The sequence below is a fragment of the Ceratotherium simum genome, chromosome 37, assembly GCF_057802395.1.
Source record: "Ceratotherium simum simum isolate JZ-2026a chromosome 37, ASM5780239v1, whole genome shotgun sequence".
NCBI classification, from domain to species: domain Eukaryota; kingdom Metazoa; phylum Chordata; class Mammalia; order Perissodactyla; family Rhinocerotidae; genus Ceratotherium; species Ceratotherium simum.
In genome coordinates this window covers 28,427,100-28,444,470 of record NC_141936.1, presented here as the reverse complement: position 1 = coordinate 28,444,470, position 17,371 = coordinate 28,427,100, and the positions used below count along the sequence as shown (strand labels likewise).

At 41.4% G+C, this 17,371-nt stretch overlaps 1 protein-coding gene across 2 annotated transcripts in view; it reads left to right on the top strand.

The window, feature by feature from the left end:
• The window catches only part of UNC80 (unc-80 subunit of NALCN channel complex), a 198,746-nt gene that overhangs the window by 42,025 nt on the left and 139,350 nt on the right, over positions 1-17,371 (top strand). The window contains exons 12-18 of one of the 2 annotated variants that reach the window (XM_087424900.1): positions 755-1,023; positions 2,090-2,452; positions 7,485-7,616; positions 11,813-11,960; positions 13,951-14,099; positions 16,269-16,435; positions 17,200-17,298. In XM_087424900.1, the coding sequence (XP_087281026.1) occupies positions 755-1,023; positions 2,090-2,452; positions 7,485-7,616; positions 11,813-11,960; positions 13,951-14,099; positions 16,269-16,435; positions 17,200-17,298 (1,327 nt within the window). Of the gene's footprint in view, positions 1-754; positions 1,024-2,089; positions 2,453-7,484; positions 7,632-11,812; positions 11,961-13,950; positions 14,100-16,268; positions 16,436-17,199; positions 17,299-17,371 lie in introns of both variants that reach the window. The other variant, XM_087424899.1, reaches the window with a different exon arrangement.

Sequence of the window (17,371 nt, the reverse complement as noted above, 5' to 3'; positions counted from 1 at the left end):
AAAGGTCATAGACCCACGGGGCTAGGAGAGACGTGGAGGACAGCTGGGTCCAATACTTTGTTCCCCTCTATGACGTCCCTCTGAAGGCTTGTCCACCTCCGGCAGAGGGAAGTCACTGCCTTCCAAGGCCACCGATTCCTTTTTCAGACAGCTGCTATTTCAGATAAGTGCCTTATGTGCTCTGTATAGAGCAAACATCTGTCTCTGGGTGGAATCCAAGACGGGTTCTTATTCTGTGCTCTTAGCCTATGAGCAACAATTTCGTCCCTCCTTTCCTGGGACTGTATTGAAGGTATTTGGTGACATCTATTAGTTACCACCACAAATTTTTGTTCCATTACTCTCAGGCAAAGGAGAAAAAATTCTTCTTGTTTATTATTGCTTAAACATACTAGATAAAATTAAATATTTTACCAGCCACAAACTTGTGGGGAAATACTTCAACTAAGCTTGTTTAACTATATCAGTGGGGTCTGCCATTTAATACGGGGTAAAATCCACCTATTAGACAAAAGTTAAATTCTAGCTTGGGTCTTAAGGAAGCCAGATGGAATTCACATTTTCCATAACCTTCATTATTTATCAGATATTAGATGACCTTGACACCTGCGGCTGTTCCAAGGGAGTTGAGAATAGCTTTAAGACTGTCAAATATCTGCGAAAGCTACAGCTGTGACTGTGGTCATGAATGTCCGTGTAACATGGTGTCGCAGGTTAATATGGGAAAACTAAGACGCGGCTTTCCTTTTATTAGTGCGATCCCAGATCTCCACCATCACAGTGGCAACCTTCAATACCACGTTGGCGTCATTCAACGTAGGCTACGCAGACTTCTTCAGTGAGCATATGAGGAAGCTCTGCAACCAGGTGCCTATCCCGGAGATGCCACACGAACCGCTGGCGTGTGCGAACCTGCCGCGAAGCCTCACAGACTCCTGCATAAACTATAGCTACTTGGAGGACACAGAACACATTGATGGGACCAACAACTTTGTCCACAAGAATGGCATGCTTGATCTTTCTGTAAGGAGCAAGAATTTTTCTTACCGAAGCTTGAAAGATATTGACTCTTTGGTCCGGTTTTTACAATGCTGAGTAAAATGGGCGTATGGTTTCTTATGAATGTTGAACCTTGAAATGAAAAACTACCCATGTGAAAAATTTCACCAATGTGTCAACCATCTTAGATGCACCTTTCCCCTTTTTTAAGCATTCTATTACATTTGATCTGATCTCAAAATATTTTTATAATCCAAAACATTAGTGAATCCTGAGTATACATATATAAATATACATAAATGTGTGTGTTTGCTGAGTCCCTTCTTTTTAGAATGAGAATAAAAAGTTCTCAGTTTATTTTCTTTTGTTATATAAGCAACATGACTACAAACCTCCCGTGTAGCAGGGAAAAATGAGTACAAGTCCATTAAGAGATTTAAACCTGCGTTCTCCAGAGTACCTGTCTTGGTTATAGTTATTAACATGTGAAAGGGTTGTTGTATATTACAATTATATTTCACAAAATTTTTTATTTCACATTAGGGAACCTGGCTCAGCAAATAATTTAAAATATTAAAATCAGCGAAAGGACATAATTTAAACATGCAGATATTTTTCATTTAAAATTGCAGTGTAAATAATGATACAATTGTGAACACACAAATTTCCCTCTGTTATGTGCATAAAGAAGTCATTGTTCTTTATCAATTATTGGTGGAAAGTGAAAGGCAGAGGATTAAAACACTTCAATTTAAAAAATCGGTTGAACAAGTTTCCATTTGGGCAAATAATTACCCATTAATTCGCTATGCTTCAGTATCCCCATTCACTGTCTATATCATGGCAAGTTTTAGAATATTTAAGTGAGATGATACACATTTTCAGTTCTTTGGGTGAGTTATACTCTGTATTAAGCACAAACACAAGGTCCCAATGCAGCTTAGATAGAACGTCTGAAAATGACTTGGATTATTTATGCTCAAGTGCATAGAACAGCCTAGAGGAAATAGATTAAATAGAATAACCAAACCTCTTTAGGAAGAGGCAGTTCAGGTAACTTAATCCTCTGTTTACCTTCGTCTTCCTGCAGGTGGTTCTGAAGGCTGTTTATCTTGTCCTGAACCATGACATCAGCTCTCGGATCTGTGATGTGGCGCTGAACATTGTTGAATGCCTGCTTCAGCTTGGGGTGGTGCCCTGTGTGGAGAAGAGCAGGAGGAAGAGCGAGAACAAGGAAAATGAGGCTGTGGAAAAGAGGCCAAGTGAGGGGACCTTCCAGTTCAAAGGAGCATCTGGAAGTTCCGCCTGCGGATTTGGGGGCCCCTCAGTGAGTGGAGCTGGAGATGGTGGAGGAGAAGGAGGAGGAGGTGGAGACGGAGGAGGAGGTGATGGAGGCGGAGGAGGAGGTGGAGGAGGTGGCCCGTATGAGAAGAAGGATAAGAGCCAAGAGAAGGTATGGCGGCACCGCCTTCGCATCATCACGAAGTGTCGCCCCTGGTTTCTTTCCAGTGCTTGCTTGTCAGCAGTTTGTTGACTCAGAACAATAGCTAGTCACTAGAGCAAGAAAGTGGTGAGTCTGGAAATCTCTTCATGAGCTTATCAGCAGACGTTAGTAGAAACAGATGAAACTGTCCTAAATTCAAAAACCGCTGCCATCCGAGCACTGCTAGAGCTAGTTGCCAGGTCGTGTTGTTTCTGCAGGAGAACATCTCTTATATACCACATTGCCATAATTTCAGTCTGCCTCCAAGGGTAGCCTCTTTCTCAAGACCTTCAGGGTCTGACCTAGTTGAGCAGTGTTTTAGTCCCCTCAGGCTACCATGACAAGTACCATCATCCGCGTGGCTTAAACAACAGACATTTATTTCTCGCAGTTCAGGAGGCTGAGAAGTCAAACATTAAGGTGCCAGAAAGGTAGGTTTCATTCTGAGGCCTCTTCTTGTGGCTTGTAGGTGGCTGCCATCTCACTGTGTGCTCACTTGACCTCTGTTTTCTGTGTGCACAGAGAAAGAGAGAGAGAGAGAGAGAGAGAGCAAGCTCTCCGGTGTCCCTTCTTATAAGGGCAGTGATTGCATGGGGTCAGAGCTCCACTGTCATGACCTCATCTAACCCTAATTACCTTCCAAAGGCCACATCTCCAAATAAGATCACTTTGGGAATTAGGGCTTCAACGTATGAATTTGAGGGAGACACAAACATTTAGTCCATAACAAGCAGTATTTTTCCTCAAGATAAAGTTCTTTCTCTTGATCTAAGAAACATATTTTTTGGCAGCCAACTTTAATCAGTTAAGGAGAAAGATAGGGAAGAATTTTGTTTGGTTAGTCCGCTGGCTTACGGGTGTTGGTTTGGAAGACTAGCCTTGGTCCTCTCGTGTCTCAATGTGTCACGTCCCCATATCTTTAGCTTTCTTATTATTGATTGTTCCTGAATTTGATTCCCTTTGCCTGGGCAACACCTGGTTTATGAACTCTGCCCTTAACATCAAGAATTAGTTTTCTCCTTCAATTTGGGTTTTAAATAAGAATGATCACAGCTTAACTTCATGTAACTCATGCTGATTTGAATTTGGGGTTTTAGTTGGAAAATGCTGTTAAGAAATTGAAATGAACAAGAGATTTGAATCTCTAACAAGCGACAATCTACACACCAGGTTGAGTGTGAGATTTCACCATGCAGAGTTCTGCATCTAAACTATCAGTTGTCCATTTTTTTCTCACAGGGTATCAGGTTTTTACGTCTGAATAAGCATTGTAGTACTCTTTCCTCTTGTGTAGTTTCTTCTCCATCTCTTTCCAGTCCCACTTGATGTATGTTTAATGTGCATTCATCATCTGTTTCTTCATCTCTTCATCTATACCTGTCTTCGCAGTATTCATGGACTCTGATCCAAATATTCCTGCCCCAATATTCTTGGGTTCCTGAACCTTGTCTTTAAGATTTTCTTCTCCTGCCTTAATCATATATATGTTATTTTTCAATTCTAATAGAATCTTCTGGTACTTAAGATTCCCAACTTCTTACCTCCCCTTACATCACTGAAGACAATCCAAGGATCCCCAGCTCTCACCTTAGATGAAGATTGTCTAAATGATGGTACAGATCACAGGGATTTGATCTTGGATTCTAAGATCTCAGGGATCATTGTCAGCAGTTACGTAGGAATTAGCACACAAATACAAATTATAAGGACCAAATTTATAAACATAGCAAGTGGTGAGATTCTTACTAAAGTTCCAGTTATTACCTATGGGTCTAGGCTGGTCACTCAAATAAATGATAGATGATGCCATGCCCATTATAACCTTAAAGGGAGAATATAAAGAAAAAATGTAACAGTTGTGAAATTTTGATAAGCTTTTATCAGTAAAGCTTAGATATTCCAGCTAAATTGGTGAGGGTTTTGTTATGTATCCTAAGGATCTCTGAGGCTCATGATTCGTATTTTGTCTTTAGTTCTAAAATTTGAGTTCTAAAATTTAGAAGTAGTATTTTCATTTAATTTCTTACATTCTCTTGACTATTTAAAATCTAGGCATTATACTAGATACTTGATAATATACATGTTATTTGACCAAAGTTATTACTTTTGATTAGTGTGGGATTTTTTTTTTGTGAGGAAGATTGGCCCTGAGCGAACATCTGCCAATCCTCCTCTTTTTTTTTTTTTTTTTTTTTGCTGAGGAAGACTGGCCCTGGGCTAACATCCATGCCCATCTTCCTCTATTTTATATGGGATGCCGCCACAGCATGGCTTGACAAGTGGTGCATTGGTGCGCGCCCGGGACCCGAACCGGCGAACCCCAGGCCGCTGCAGTGGAGCACGCGCACGTAACTGTTTGCACCACCGGGCCAGCCCCAGTATGGGATTTTTTGAAGTCAGATTACCTAGTCTCCAAACCAGCTATCACGATGTTTTGTAGTTAGCTCTGCAAAATAATTTTCTTTGTGGTAGAGAGAATTTATAAAATAAAACCTATGTGTTATGTATGTGATTTGCATAAGTCTATTCTGCCCCAAACCCATCTGTTATTTCAGTGCAATCAGAGGGTTTATCTCATTTTGCAACCTAGTAACACCGGAAGCATGGGGAATTAAGCCTGAAATGTTACTTAATATCTGTCCTGGTTTCTGCCTGTAGCTTGATATACCTTTCTGAAAGTCCCCTGTGAGAGGAACCTAAATCCCAGGAATATCTGAAGGTCTAAAGAAATGCAAACCCGAAGAGATATTTGCAAAGAGATTTGGAGCTAGAAATTTTTTTGAAGGAACATGTAGTAATTTAAAAAATGTATGTAAACCAGTCTTCCAAATCAGCCCTTACCCAGGGTGACCTTTTCTGAGGCACTGCCGCCTCTGGCCGTGAGGTCTGTGCACCACACAAAGGCTCTGGGCCCAAGGGGCTGAAATCCAGCATAGGCTCCACTCATCGAGCTGTTCACCCACCGGCTGTATCTCCTAAGCGGTCTCTCCTTTTTCTGATTCATCCACCCAAAGGAGCGCCTCTTCTCATTTGCACAAAGTTGCCCCAAAGGATAGTAGTGCCCCACACCTAGAAATCATAATTAACATTTGTTTTGCTATTATTATGTGCCTTACATGTTTTGACTCATTTTATTCTCTATAAACTCATTTGACTCATTTTAACTCTATGAGATGAATATTATTATGATTCCCATTTTGTGGGGCACAGAGTGGTTAAGTAACTTGCCCAAGGTTATGGAGCTAAGAGTTGAACCAAACTAAAACGTTTCTGAATTGGTATATATTAATATAAATATAAATAAATAATAAATATCGATAAGTTCGAGTCTTCCGTTTGCAACCACCTGAGCTGTAGAGTTCCCAGGAAACAGATGCAGACATGGAGATATGTGTGCAGGAGGTTTACTGGGGGGGTCCTTCAGGGTCAACATCTGTGAGGTGTGAAAGGAGCACGATGGGCATAGGGAGAAGTTGAACTGCCATGTAGTTGCAAAGAGGCCTCAGCTCATCACTCAGGGAGCTCTGGAGCTGGACTGACTCTTCCAAGTAATCCCCAGATGAAGTCAGGGAGCCCATCTTTATACCCCCCACCCTCTGTATGCCCCTGATCAGCCTTTGGAGGCGGACTGCTCCCAGAAAGAGAGCAGAACCTTGGGTAAGGCAGCTCTCTTTAGATAAGGGCAATTCCTCGAGAGGAGCTCGACTGAGAGCTGTCAGGCATCCACACTTTCAGCAGCTCAGAGTGAATGCTTGGGTCTGAAGGGAGAATCTCTGAGGTTCAGCACCCATGCACTTCATGAGCCTATAGATTAGGAAAGGAGGACCCACTACATAATTTAGTGGAGGAGAGAGTCCACCCTACCACGTATGGCACATGATGATGTCTAGATAACCCGCATCCCTTTCACACCCTACTCACTCATCTTTCTACATGTGTGGTCCCAAAGTTTATGTATCAGCCTGATCATATAACTATGGAAAAGCCCTTCACAATTTACAGAGCAATTCTTATCCATTATTTCATTTGTTCTGCATAGTAAACCAATGAGTAAGAAGGGAAGCTATTAGGATCTTCAATTCACAAATGAAGAAACTAAACAGAGAATTGGTTAACTTACATAACATCATATGCAGTTAAGGAACAGGGACTGGAATTTCAAGTCCATGGTGTGTGTGCTAATAGCAGAATGTAGCTAGAAGGACTGAGGAAGTTTGAAGCTTCCCAAAGGTAATGGTGCTCCCACTTTGGGATCTGCGTCATTCCTTAGCAATGGCTTCCTCATGCTTCTTTGAAAATAATTCAAGGACGTTCATCTTTCTGGAAGCTGTGTTCTCCACTAACAGCAAGGATTAAATGGGACAAAAGAAAGGATGATGACAGTTCTCATGATTCACTCAGGAAGGCTTCCTGTTTAGCCCAAAGGAGGAATCAAGCTGAATGTTTACAAATTTCTTTATATTCTCACTTTCCTTCTGCTTGAGTATTACAATACAGTGAAAAGTATAAAATTAGAAAAATCCTTTGAAAATGTCAAAAACTGCCATGCAATTTCAAAGTCCCAGACTTGGCTCAGTTTCAGAAATTTAGCAATAATCCTTGCTTGGTGGAATTATCAGAAGCCCGTAGATGAGAGTAGCCTCTGGGAAAGTCTGTCTGCCTTCATCACTGATAGTTCCCACCGTCTCTCTCTAGACAGTTCTGATAGTCAGTCCATCGAGAATGTGAAAGCCTGTCTTCTAATAAAGAGGTCTACGTTCATATCCTTTAGCACTACAGAGTGTTCAAAGTGCATAGACTTCTTTCTTTCTTTTAGATAACATTCTAGATTTTGGAGAAGTTAGCTTGCTTGCTGAGCCCTTGACAGTTCTGTTTCCCAAATTGCAGGTGCTTATTGTAAAATATGGGAATTTGGTATAATACTAAAATAGAATCTTAGTAGCAAAGCACCTTGGTGACTAAGTCAACGAACTTCTCTTCCTTTCTCGTTTGTGGGTACCAGGGTGAAAGCACACCTGTAAGCAGCCATAGGCTTGCTCTCACCATGCTCATCAAAATAGTGAAGTCTCTGGGATGTGCCTATGGTTGTGGAGAGGGACACCGAGGGCTCTCTGGAGATCGTCTGAGACACCAGGTATTCCGGGAGAATGTAAGAGAATTAAAGTAGATTCCATTTCCTCCCCCTCTTCCCTCCCTCCAATTTAGGAATGAGTCCTTTGACAATGAGGGTCAGTGTCCCTGAAAAGTATTGTACTTCATAGGGGTAATTAATGCTGTCTTGGGGTGGGAGGATTCCCACAAGATACCTCAAGACATCTAAAACCCAGGCTTAGGAAAGTTTAATTGGGAAGACACTTCTGCCTCCTGCCTAGGGCAGGCCAACTGCCAGTTGGTGGAAGGTGTATAATTGGAATGTGTGGATTATAGTTTGAAAGGCTTTGCAAAGATGAATACATTCAGCAAGGTTCTGATGGTCTGTGACAAATGACTTTTTCATTACCTGCCTGGGTACTATAGAAGCATATTTTATGGTAGAGAAAGGGGTCAAAGTTTAAGGCTTAGTTTGTTCTTTTTCAGTTATGGAAAATGGCCCTTATTGGGACAAAACAGGACTTTAAAAGTAGCCAGTCATTTTCTGGCTGCTTTGAGAATGAACCTTGACTTCTAAACATTTGAGATTGTGTCTCTTTGAACTGTGTGAAACCTGAAACTCTGCGCGTGAGCTTGCAAAGCGTAATTCTGTAATGTAACGTGGTCCTATTCCAGCTCGTTTTCATTTGCCTCTGCTGATTGCTACTTTTCCCTTCAGACTTGAGCAGTAACTCTCCTCCACAAGTCCAGGCTGGGCCAGTTGTCTCATACGTACATTTGAATTGAAATTGTAAGAAAATACTCTCTTAAAAATGAGAGTTTGATGCAAATTTGAGTTCAGGAAACCCTTTGGCATATCTTAGCAGAGTTTTAGGATCATGTCAAAATCTAACACCGCCCATTTTTCCTTGGTGTTAGGTTTTGTCGTGAAATGTTCACACAGTACTAGCATGCTGGGTTTCTTAATCTATCGTCTACCTATCCATCCACCTATCTATCCTTCTCTCCTCCTTTTGTATCCTATTATGTTGTATTATATTAGTTTATTATATGTATATGGGGGGTTATATTCACAGTAATTCACTTCTAAATTCTGAAACTTGAAAATTTTGACCAAGATCTAGATTTTGAGGCCAAAAGTTAAAAAAATCAAAATAATAATTAATAAGGCAGTAGGAAGCTGACATTGCCCCCATCTATGCACGTGTATATGATTTTTGATCTTTGATTTTTAGTTCTATCATGATATGAATAAATGCCTTTAAAGCTAAAACCACATCACTCCTCATGCAGGAGACCAATTCTGTGAAATGAAACACTAAAATATAATAAGTGTCATGCTTTAGTTGGAGGTATAGACTGGCTCTGACACCAGAACCTTTCTAAACTTGGAGAAAGTAGGGCCATTTGGGTCAGAAGCCACTTGGGAGGCCGTTGTTACTGCTTGGCCCACCATGCTCTCCTCTCCAAGAGGAACGTTTCCCGTCAGGATGTCCAGAGGGTTTTCTGCCTGCCTTCTCAGCTTTGGTGACTTACATGGCAACTCCTCCATTATGTTGTAGCCCAGTGTAATACTCATTATAAGGATTATGTTTGCTTGTCCATGCTTAGTAAACACATTGTCCAAGAGATTTGAGAAATTTTTCCTGGGAAGGTCTAATTCAAGAATTAGATATTTCCAGATTTCTCTAGCATTGGACTTTCAGAAGTTACTTAACTTTTAGGATATTAAGAATATTTCTTAGCTCTACCAGATCAGGTCAGGTACTCTATACTTCTATACTTCTTTTTTTTTTTTTTTAAAAAAAACAGAAGATTACTGTAATGATGTTCATCAAAGTGCCTAGCAATTCCAGCAAGTGTTTCTTAGATTAATCTGATCACTAGCTGATAGTCCCAAATTATTGAAAGATAATTCACTCTTTAACAGTTTTGTATTTCTTGGAGAAGTTTAGAATATTCATTCAGAGTCAAAATACCTAAGGTTTGATATTCTGATTCTTGCTTAAACCTCCCATTGAACTCATTTAGACATTCTAATAGCCTCTAAAGAGTAATTTTGAAACTATGCCTTTTTTGGTATAGTTTATAGAGAAGCTGGGATAGTTTGTACTTCAGGGCTTTCCAACCCAGGATTTTAAAGTGCTTTGTAAATACTGCAATGAAGATCTTCACAAATTCTTTATGGAACAATAATTAAATACTTCTTTATGCATGACATATTTTATCTAAGTGCTTTGCCAACTTCATTTTACAGCAAGCAGCATTTATTTTGTAAGAAAAAAATGAGCTTGCTTCAGATTTAACAACTAGGAACCTCTCTGGAATAAAAACACCTCATTTCCCAGTCTTAGAGGACCTAGTGAAGGAAGAATGAAGAAAAACAAAAATCAATCTACTTGACTTTGTGATACAGGTGGAGAGAGTATAACAAGGTCACACCAAGAAACCTACTGCTAATTCCAAGTTTGTCTTTTTTTTTTTTTTTTTGGTGAGGAAGATTAGCCCTGAGCTAACATCCGTTGCCAATCCTCCTCCTTTTGCTGAAGAAGATTGGCCCTGGGCTAACATCCATGCCCATCTTCCTCTACTTTATATGTAGGACGCATGCTACAGCATGGCTTGATAAGTGGTGTGTAGATCCATGCCCGGGATCCGAGCCTGCAAACCCTGGGCCACCAAAGTGGAGCACACCAACTTAACCACTATGCCACTGGGCCAGCCCCCCAAGTTTCAGCCTTTTATGATCTTTCTTTTTCCTCTCAAAATTTTCAAGAATCTTTCCCTGGGCCTTGATTTGTCAAAATGGTGATGTAGCTTAAATTTTCTTCTGGACCACCATTAAGGGTCTACCCTATTAGGCCCCAATTCTCAGGGATTGCCTTCCCTAATCTGACTTCCGTGCTTATGCCAGGTTGTCCAAAGTTCTCCATCCTGATTAAGGTGGTCCTTACCCAGCCACCTCTCCTGTCTTGATCCTTAGCCCTTTCCCCTCAACCCAGAGTCTTCTCCTGTTCTTTCCCCATTTCATTCCATTGTTATGGACTTTCTTGTATCTCTTTTATGCAGAATTTGTCTTAAGATATCAACCAATCTCTATTATCAGTCATCTTAAGTCCTTTTTGGAGGTGGATAGTATCTAAATACATTTTCCTCTGAACTATTCATGAGACTACTGTATCATGGGAGAAATAACCACTATGAGGAGGGAAGACCCTGACTTCTAATTTTGGCTCTGCTGTGAAACTTGCTGTATCAACTTGGGCAAAGTCCTTGACTTCTTTGTGCCTCAGTTTCCTCCACTGTAAAATAGGGATACTCATCAAGTCTCAGAGAGGTGTGAAGTCTAATGTTGTTATGCACTTACAAGTAAGAAACATGTTTTAAACGGCAGAGCACGGCACAAATGTGAATTTTCTTTCGTTGGTAGGAGAGGGCTAAGAGGCCCCTAACGATCCCAGGTGGTATCAATCCATTCTGTCTGTGGCCTTTTGCAGCCAATGACTGGACTGCTTGTTCTGGTGGTGGGAGTTATTCCCTTTTCCTTTGCCAGATGGCAAAATTACCTGCTGGATCATAAGAAATGTAATTTTGAGTGGCAGGGCCTAGTCAGTGGTCACTTGCTTTTCATGTCCGTAAGGCCAACTTCTATTTAAATACCAACTTTTGCATTCAAATGCAGACACATAAATAAACAGACTAGACTTGCCTTTATTTTAGGCCTCTTCCATGTTTCAAGGATCTTTCCCTCCTGGCCATACAAGAGGACACTGGATACCCACATCTGACGTCCCTCTCACCGCCCCCCCCATTGAATCTCCTTAAGTTCAGAGTAGCTCTACGTGGGAGTGGCATGGTCTCTCCCACTGCACAAAGCCTTTGAGGTTTTCTGAACCTGGATTACCAATCCTATCACCTACCTATATTTTACCCTTTGAGCTTTTTTCATTGAGATCTTAAAGTCTTGATCTTGGTGAAAATACTGAACTCCTTCTGGCGCGAGCATGAGCCCTTAGCTTTGGGTTTTTCCTGGAGCAGCCCTTCTCCAAGTCAGCCCCCTCCTTGTGCTCAGCCCGCATGCCCACTGCTTCCTCAGACAGGAGGGGCTAGCAGGCTTGGCCAGCACCTGCCAGTGCATGCATGGAAGCCTTTGCCTTCTGAAGGCTTCTGTCTCAGACTCATGGTCTCCCAGCTAAAGCTGGTACCTGTGACTTTTTCACTTTTCTTCCTTCATTGCAGGCCCAGAACTGCCTCACTAAGCTCTACAAGCTAGATAAGATGCAGTTCCGACAGACCATGAGGGACTATGTGAACAAGGACTCTCTCAATAATGTAGTGGACTTCTTGCATGCTTTGCTGGGCTTCTGTATGGAGCCCGTCACTGACAGTAAGTAAAGCTGCCCCAGGTTCCAGGAGAAATCGTGATGAGGTGAGGCAGCTAGAGATTCAGAGGTGCGCTAAATTGTGGGGATAGGATTTAGAGGAAAAGATGCCTCTGTGTGTGTGTGTGTGTGTGAGAATAGACTATAAACAAGAGAAGCTTGCACTCGTCTTTCATAACACATTTTGGAGCTTTCTGAGGATGACTTACTTCAGCAAGTGGGCGTTTGGTAAAGCTGTGGCATCCTTACCGTTAGCCCAGTCCTCACACTACCTCACATGGCACTCTTCTCTCTCATAGGGCCTTCTGTTGTATGACAGGGGAGGCAGAGGTCAGGGAACAAGGGACTATATTCTTTAGTTCAACAAATATGAAATGAGTTCCTACTATGTGCCAGGGACAGTGCTAGGAGATTTTTTTAACAAAATAAAACAGGAAAGAAAAAAAAATATGTAAACATAGTAGTAACACAATTTTGATATACACGTATACACATACATATATACCGAGTGTTTTTTTAAAACAGATAAATGGATTGATAGATAGGCCCACAGACTATTTTATAGCTTCATGGCTTTAGGAGAACTCTAGTATAGAGACCTGCGTTATAGGGGCGACCAGTGAACACCAATTGTATCCATAATAAACCAGACACCTTCAATACCACTTGAATGCAAATGCAGTAATGAAACGAGAGTGATGCATGAAGCCTGAGTTGAGTAAAATATACATTTTAATTAGAGCCTGGAAGAAATAAGTTCTCAGCATAGGCTTTTATTATTTATGTAATGCACGTGTGATAGTAGTTGATTAATTTATAATGAAGATATACTTGATGGATTTTGAAGCAGTTTTCCTGTTTGTATCCCAGGCTTTATTATTTGCTTATCATATTAAACGAAAATATTGTTCCTCTATAGAACCCCTGAAATAATGTGTGTTATAAAAGTTGTTTTAAACCAAACACACTACAAACTAAAATAACAGTGAAGTGAGAATTGTAGTTGAGATACTGCAAGAGAAATTCTTGATTACAAACTATTTTTTTTTCTCTTTTTTAAGCTATTTGAGATGGAAGCTATAAGTATAGACTAAAACATTTCTTTCTATAATGTAAAATCTAGAGATAATCCCATGCCAATTGACTCAGACAGGGAGAGGCTGGTAATAAGCTCTATTACTTTAAGGTCACGAATTCCTGCTGGGATTCTTGGGGAGTGGATGGGGCTCCCAGTGGATCAGCCAGCCTGACACACCGGTCCCTATCTGATCAGTCTTGGAGCTGCACACACTCTGCCCCCACAGTCCACCATGATATGTGAAAAACTAGCATAAAATGCCACCAAGAGTGACGGCTTCAAGTCACTGGCATTTCATGGGTGAATGAAATTAGAAGGAGTTGGCTCCCAGAGAGGTTGTAGGTTTTCCCTCTTCCAGTGTCGCTGGTAGCGAGAAACTGCTGGAAGTCCTACACAGCTCTTGACGGGACTCAGTCTCCTTGTTTCCAGTGCGGGCGTGAATTCCCGCCTCTTCCCCGCCCCTGCCCAGCTCACGCGATCGGCCCCGCCTCACTCCACTTCTGACAGTCCATTGAGAAGCCAGCATTCCTCACCACCAAAAAGGTTAAATCAAATTCTTTCTCCAGTGACGGACCATTTAGTAGATCATTTTTTTTAAGGGATCACCTATTTAAAAACTACTCTAGGTCTAAAAGTCTTTCTTAGGGTCAACAGTTGATTCTCTTTTTTTTTGCTAAGTTTTGTCAATTGAAACATTCCACAAATCAATGGAATATGCCATAGTAAAGACTCTGAAGGAGACTGTGAGTTGATTATCTCCAAGTCCACGTAGAGATGATTAAACCAGGGGTATCTTGAATCCTGTTTCTGTATTGTGTAGCTCTTCGCTAATTCCTGCGTGCCAAGTACTTCATTACTTCTTTAAACTGTGTAGCTTAATGGAAACATTGCCTTTAATTGGTGCCTTTGCATTCCAGACAAGGCTGGGTTTGGGAATAACTTTACCACGGTGGACAACAAATCCACAGCCCAGAATGTGGAGGGCGTTATCGTCAGCGCCATGTTTAAATCCCTCATCACGCGCTGCGCTTCAACCACACATGAACTGCACAGCCCCGAGAATCTGGTGAGAAGCCCCCTCTTCTTCCCACAGGAATTCTCAGTCTGCTGGGAGGAAAGTTTTCATGTCGTGGTCATGAGAAAGACAAGCTGAAGTCTAAAAGTGTGCACTATAAAGTTAACATATCTATTTTCCCGCTGTCACCAGTAACTCACGGTAGAACCTCCGCAGCTCATTTCTCCTCCTTGCTTCTTGTTATTCTACCTGCGAATTGACTTACCTTCCTCTTCCGTCTCAGAATGGTGGTGGCTGGTGAAATAGCTGTAAGGTGCTTTGAGCCCTTTAGAAAGAAGGTGCTAGACCACAGCATCTTGGCTCATGAAACATTAAAGAATGTTATACCAAGCATTTTTTGAAATCATACTTTAAAAATTAATGCAAATGTGCCGCTGAAATTGGTTTTGTTTTCTTTTATTGAACACTGTAATCTTTTAGCTACTCTTCATAAAAGACTGTGTTAATTAAACCTCTGAAGCCACAAGTAGAGAGAGCCAGGCTATAAAAGGTTATTGCTTGATTGCTACAAAGGAGATTGTGGTTTGGGATACTACAGTGTAGATTTAGGCTGACAAATCTGACAGGAATAGGTGAATTCATGTCTCTCTGGGGAGCAAAGGACGCTTTCTCTATCTTACCAATCTGTTAGATGTTGTGACTCCTATGCAGAAATTAGCCCGTTTACACATAGGACACTATCTGTTAATCTAACTAAATCAAGGAAATCATTTTAAGCTATTCTAAACCGTTGAAACTATTCACTTAACTTGAGATAAACAGACTAAAACCCCAAGCTGAAGGGAATTTAATTTTGCTGATTGTGGAAGCCACCCCAGCAAAGTTCTTGGAGCTTGAGAATAACATGGGTGCCATCCATACATTCAATTTGGTCACAGAAAGAATTAATTTGACAAGTTGATTATAATATATGTGAGCTCTTATAAATGATAGTCTACAAACTCAAGTGTAGAAGAAGTGCTGTATTTCTTATTTTTCTTTAAATCATCTTGAGTTTGACTTTGAACCACCATTGCACCAGAAGGGCTGGAAGTTGAACCTCGGTCATTCTTGGGTTTCCCCACTTCACAGAGGGGTGCAGAGATTCCCCAAGTCTCAGGTAGGACTTGGGACCTGGGGAGGCTCTGTGGGTTTCAATCATTAGTCCACCCCTATTATTTTGCATGGTGTTCTGTGCTTAGGACTGGGCATGCCCGTGAGTTTGGAACCCTTGCTCTTTGGGGTCTTGCCTTCCATGGAAGTGCCACCAAAGAGCAGAGTGAGGGCACAGGGCCTTACTGACCACAAGACCCAGAGGACATTCTCTCCATGTTGTCCTCAGTGGCCCTACCTTCTGCTTTTCTAAAGATCATGGGCATAATTGTCCCAGTGTTGTTAGGTTTTGAAATGCAAAGCTCTCAAGTTAAATGTTTTTTAGCCTCTGTTTCTGCTTTGCCATGAATCTTTTCCCAAGGCAAGGAATACACTAACCACCTTCTTAAAGAGGGAAGAGATGGGGGGAATGCTGAGTGCAAAGCTTTAATATTCCCCCAAAAAGTCCTGTGTATATTTTTAAATGTTGAAACACTAATATATGGTTTTAATAGCTCTGCATCGTCTTAAATTCATAGTCAAGTTCATGTTCAGATGGGATGCAATATACATATTATTTGTTAAATCTATCCAGCAAAATGTATCATCCTTGAATATCAGGCTCTAGACGTATCTAGAGGACTTAGCATATTTTATCTCAACGATGCAGAAAATTTGGAGACGCTGAACAGGGACTGAAATCTCTAGTCTAAACAAAATTCTGATTGCCTTCTTTTTGCAGGCATCTCTTCAGAAGTCACAATTAAGAGAGAAAATTAAAGCTTGGAAATCCGGTGGTTAAAAATGTAACTTGTTGTCTTTCTAGTGATACAGCCGACTTTCTAAATATGAAGCATGGTAACCATCCTTTTTTATACTCAGGATGACAGGCAGGGTTCTTGGTAATGTTTTATAGGAACAATGGAGAGGCAGTACACCATCGATTTCATCACAGTAATGTCTTCCTTTTGTGATTCCCATGCTGATCTAAGCCTAAGGAATTACCTTCTCCCCCCTCTTCCTGTGAAAACTGTTTCATCGCACAACTTCCTTTCTTTCCCCCGCACTTGCCTTCTTGGCTCCAAACAGGGGCTGTATTGTGACATTCGTCAGCTGGTCCAGTTCATCAAAGAGGCTCACGGGAATGTCTTCAGGAGAGTGGCCCTCAGCGCTTTGCTCGACAGTGCCGAGAAGTTGGCACCAGGGAAAAAGGTGGAGGAGAATGAACCTGAATCTAAGCCTGCCAGCAGTAAAAGGTTGGAAGCTTGAGCTCTGAATACTAGCATTTGCCTTATGTCAGTAGAATATAATGTTCTATGTACTGTTCCTGTGGTTCCAAACATGGTGTGTAACTACAGTGCAGGGCTGGTGGAACTGTCTTGTGCAGGTGGTATCGCTGGTGGTGGTCCAGCAGCAGCTTAGAAAAGGAATGAGTTTTCATCAAATAAATTCTGCCTCTGTACAAACCAGAGTTCGGTTGATCCCAAACTTTCACACACTTGACCTTCACTTCATAGCTCTTAGTTATATGGTAAAATGTTATCTATGTTTTAGTCTCTTCTGTAGATGATTTACATGTTTATCCAGAAAGGAAAAGCAATTACTCATACCATATTGTACCATACCGTACTTACTGTTCAGAACCTAATATTTTAGACTTGGCAGAAGACGAATTGCTGAGCAGTACCCTGTGTTTTTCCTTCTAGTAAACATAAATTTATTGTATGCCCATTCTATAAGAAATGCCACTTACAAAGATTAAAAGAAACTCCTAAACTTAAAATCCTGCTTGCAGTTAGTGACCCTGTTTGCAATGATGGTGGTATTCTTAGGCCATGCGGCAGCTAGGTCATGACTCAAACGGTAGGGTATAAATTCCATGCAACATAGACTCATGGTGACGTAGGGTTTGTGAGCCATATAGGTTGTGTATAAGAGAGTGTTTTGCGTTATGAGGTGTGTGAAGTATTGAGGGGTGGTGTCCTGCTCTTTGTGACTGGTGGAATGCACATTTGCGTAGGTCGGAGGCAGGAAGCATCATGGAGAAAGGCCAGGTGTCCTCTGCCCCTGAGGAGTGTCGCAGCTTCATGTCCGGTCGCCCCTCGCAGACACCAGAGCAGTAAGTAGCGTTGGTTCTGTCTCCAGTGCAGTGGGCTGAGCATTGTCCACTGGAAGAAACTCTCTTTTCCAAG